We start from the raw sequence: 1,136 nt of genomic DNA, 5'->3' as shown, positions 1-1,136 counted from the left end.
GCTTTTGTATTTATTGATTCACACATGGATAGATGAGTCTTAAGATCTCTTGGGCTCCATCACTGATGAGCTGGTTGTATGGCCTTTGGCAAGGCACTTAACTTCCCTGCCTTGGTTTCCAGGTGTAAATTAGAGATCTTGTTAACTTGTTAGATGTAGTATCCCCTGGGTTCACGCGTAGCTGTATGGTTGTTAAACATCCTCCTGTCTCCTGTGCACTTACGTGATACATCTGTTCAGTCTCCTCTCTGTTAGTGGGGTCTTGGGGCTCCACATATTGCTTAGGTTGGGGATACAGTCAGGTATTCTTGGGCAGTCTTATTAACTTGCTAACACTAGAAGGGATGCTCTGGGAGTGGTGGGATCCAGAGTCTGACATCAGTTCCATCACTGCTTTGCCTGTCCAGAGCTGAGCCTGGGGCTTGGCACTTCCCCAGCTACTGCTAATGGGAGCTCTCTGGCTGCAGCACTCTGTCCTTCTCTGTCTCCAGCCTGTCCCCTTTCCTAATGGGAGTGGGCTCTCCCAGATATTGGGGTTCCCAGCTCTCCTCCTTTCCCTGACTGCAGCCTTTCAGGGGAATGCTGTGTGCCTGGGTTGCGTGGAGAACCCCAGCCTAGATCACTAGCCACTCAAGCAGCCATGCTTTTACTGATGTGTATGCGTGGCAAGTCCTGAGGGAGTGGTATGGATGCTTCCCCTGGAGTGGTAGGGCCTCAAAGAGCTTAAATTCCTCTGCATGTTGCTTCCCTGTGCTCCAGACCAAGAGGTCGATGCTGAGGCTGAAGACCAGGCCCTGGCAGGACAGGGGAGCTTTAAGCTGGAGGGCTCCTGGCTCAAGCTACGCCAGTTCCACGGACTGATAGTCAAGCGCTTCCACTGTGCCAAACGCAACACCAAGGCCCTTTTCTCGCAGATCCTGCTGCCCGCCTTCTTCGTCTGCGTGGCCATGACTGTGGCACTCTCTGTGCCTGAAATAGGTGCGTATGGGTGCTGATATCAGGCCTTCCCTAGCCTGCTTTCTCCAGTACACCCAGAGCCGACCCAAGCAGGGTGCAAGGCCCCACCACCACCCTGATCCCGCACACTCCAGATATGAAAAAGCTGCCGCAGCCATCAGCAACGGGGGGGAGGGGGG

The 1,136-nt window shown here is 53.8% G+C and overlaps 1 protein-coding gene across 1 annotated transcript in view; it reads left to right on the top strand.

Moving 5' to 3' along the window:
- Positions 1-1,136, top strand: part of ABCA2 (ATP binding cassette subfamily A member 2) — a 77,153-nt gene that overhangs the window by 54,240 nt on the left and 21,777 nt on the right. The window contains exon 29 of the mRNA XM_019541083.1: positions 760-978. Coding sequence (XP_019396628.1) covers positions 760-978 — 219 coding nt within the window. The remainder of the gene's footprint in view (positions 1-759; positions 979-1,136) is intronic.

Source organism: Crocodylus porosus, unplaced genomic scaffold, assembly GCF_001723895.1.
Source record: "Crocodylus porosus isolate Cpor-Errol unplaced genomic scaffold, CroPor_comp1, whole genome shotgun sequence".
Lineage (NCBI taxonomy): Eukaryota > Metazoa > Chordata > Crocodylia > Crocodylidae > Crocodylus > Crocodylus porosus.
Note: the sequence above shows the minus strand (reverse complement) of the source record. Positions and strands in the feature narration are given on the sequence as shown.